The sequence below is a fragment of the Tachypleus tridentatus genome, chromosome 2 (assembly GCF_004210375.1).
Source record: "Tachypleus tridentatus isolate NWPU-2018 chromosome 2, ASM421037v1, whole genome shotgun sequence".
NCBI lineage: Eukaryota > Metazoa > Arthropoda > Merostomata > Xiphosura > Limulidae > Tachypleus > Tachypleus tridentatus.
This window is the reverse complement of record NC_134826.1, coordinates 109,789,345-109,791,626: the sequence shown is the minus strand read 5'-3', so window position 1 is coordinate 109,791,626 and position 2,282 is coordinate 109,789,345. Positions and strand designations below refer to the sequence as shown.

Sequence of the window (2,282 nt, the reverse complement as noted above, 5' to 3'; positions counted from 1 at the left end):
AATGAAGAGTGTAGTTTTGCGCGAATATTCTGGTAGAAAACGCTAAATTTGTTTAGAACTTGTATTTGTTTAAGAAGTGTACAGCCAAATGTACAAAAACTTCGCATATTCACTACATGAACTATTTGTTTTATTACAAAAAGAATTCTACCCTTTATGTTTGTTTGTTTGTTTTTTGGAATTTCGCACAAAGCTACTCGAGGGCTATCTGTGCTAGCCGTCCCTAATTTAGCAGTGTAAGACTAGAGGGAAGGCAGCTAGTCATCATTACCCACCACCAACTCTTGAGCTACTCTTTTACCAACGAATAGTGGGATTGACCGTCACATTATAACGCCCCCACGGCTGGGAGGGCGAGCATGTTTGGCACGACTCGGGCACGAACCCGCGACCCTCAGATTACGAAGCGCACGCCTTAACGCGCTAGGCCATGCCAGGCCTCCCCTTTATGTTTATTCCAATATAGTTCCCACAGTACATAATAATGAAATAAACGGTTGGTATAGATAATGCATGAAGTGGCAGAAAATAAATAAAACATATTAGTTATAAGTTTAGACTATGATATGAAAAAGTCATGATTACCTTGGGGGAATGTCTTAGTTCTAAGGGGAAAAGAGGTGTAGTAAAGAAGAATAAAAAATAACTTAAAGTTTTGTATTTTATATTTTGTTCCACTAACCCTAGAGTTAAATTATCTGTGTACATACCATACGAACTTTTTCTTTACTGCTTGTTTTATTTAGTTAATTATCTCCACAACTAATTTCTAATTCTATTTCAGTAGCTGGGTCACTTGTCATGACAACTGAGTCGCCACGAGTTTTGGTAACAGGAGCGTCGGGCTACATTGCTTTACATATCGTGAATCTCTTGTTAAAAGAGGGCTACCGTGTCCGGGGAACCGTGAGAGATCTTTACAATCAAGCCAAAATAAACCCATTGAAAGATCTCTCTCTTCACTCTAGATATCCTCTCGAACTTGTTGAAGCTGACCTAATTAAGGATTATGGTTGGGAAAAAGCAGTTAAAGACTGCCAGTTTGTGATACACGTGGCATCTCCGTGCCCAGACGTTCACCCAGAGACAGCAGTTGATTTGATAGTACCAGCAGTGGAGGGAACGAAAAGAATTCTCAGAGCTTGTGCTCATGCAGGTACAGTGAAACGTGTAGTATTAACAAGTTCAAATGCTGCTGTACATGGACCTTCTGTTCCTGTGGAAAATAACAGAGTCTATAACGAGGAAGATTGGAGCGACCCAAGTTCATCAGAGCTTAATATTTACGGAAAAAGTAAAACATTGGCCGAGAAAGCGGCGTGGGAGTTTGTTGACCAATTGGAACTGGATAAAAAGTTTGAATTAGCAGTGATAAACCCATGTATTACAATTGGGCCAAGCCTTGGTAAAAATGTTAGTTCCAGTGTAGGAGTGATACTACGTTTGATGAATAAATCAATTCCTTTGATCCCTCCTGTGAGTTTCTCTCTCTGTGATGTCCGTGATGTGGCATTGGCTCATATCAGAGCCATGACAACGCCGGAAGCTGCTGGACATCGACATCTCGTGGCCAATGTCAACATTACGATGATGGAAATAGCAAGTATTTTACATAACGAATTTGCTCCACAAGGATACTGGATTCCTACTCTAACAGCACCATATTCCATCTTTTGGATTGCGAGTTTTTTTCATAGATCTTTAAGTTTTATCCTTCCACGATGTGGAAACATAGTTCGATACAGTAATGAGCGACTGAAAAATATTTTGAGAATCCAACCAAGAAATATAAACGAGACTATCTTGGAAACTGCCTATAGTTTGCTTGAGCAGAAAATTTTATCCAAAATGTAAATGATGTTTAAAAGTCAATAGATTTTATACTTAGTTCGACCCAGATTTTTTAAAAAGTTTTGATAAAGATGATAACTAGGTTTAAGAGGTACATATTTCAAGACTGTATTAAATCTGAATGTTAAAATGTAATATTTTCACTATTATTAATAATATTATTTTATTAATTCACTAGCTGTAAAATCATCTGTAAATAATAAATATTTCTGATTTTGATTGAGTTTTTAAATTTATTATTGTTAATTATGTAATGTTGCTACCAAGATACTGAAAACTGCGATGGTGCATTTTCACACATATGAAAATAATGTTACGAGTCATGTATTACACTTTTTTTACAGTGATACCAACTGTAGTCATTACAGTCAGTGCTCTAAGTGTAGAAATTAGAAGACCAAAATTTCTTCTAATATCTCAACAAATTCACT

The 2,282-nt window shown here is 36.9% G+C and overlaps 1 protein-coding gene across 1 annotated transcript; it reads left to right on the top strand.

The window, feature by feature from the left end:
- Positions 1 to 790: 790 nt before the first annotated feature.
- On the top strand, positions 791 to 1,987 carry LOC143236335 (uncharacterized). Its single transcript, XM_076474611.1, has one exon. It carries the CDS (start codon positions 802 to 804, stop codon positions 1,852 to 1,854), a length of 1,053 nt encoding a protein of 350 aa, XP_076330726.1. The 5' UTR covers positions 791 to 801; the 3' UTR covers positions 1,855 to 1,987.
- The last annotated feature ends 295 nt before the right edge of the window (positions 1,988 to 2,282 follow it).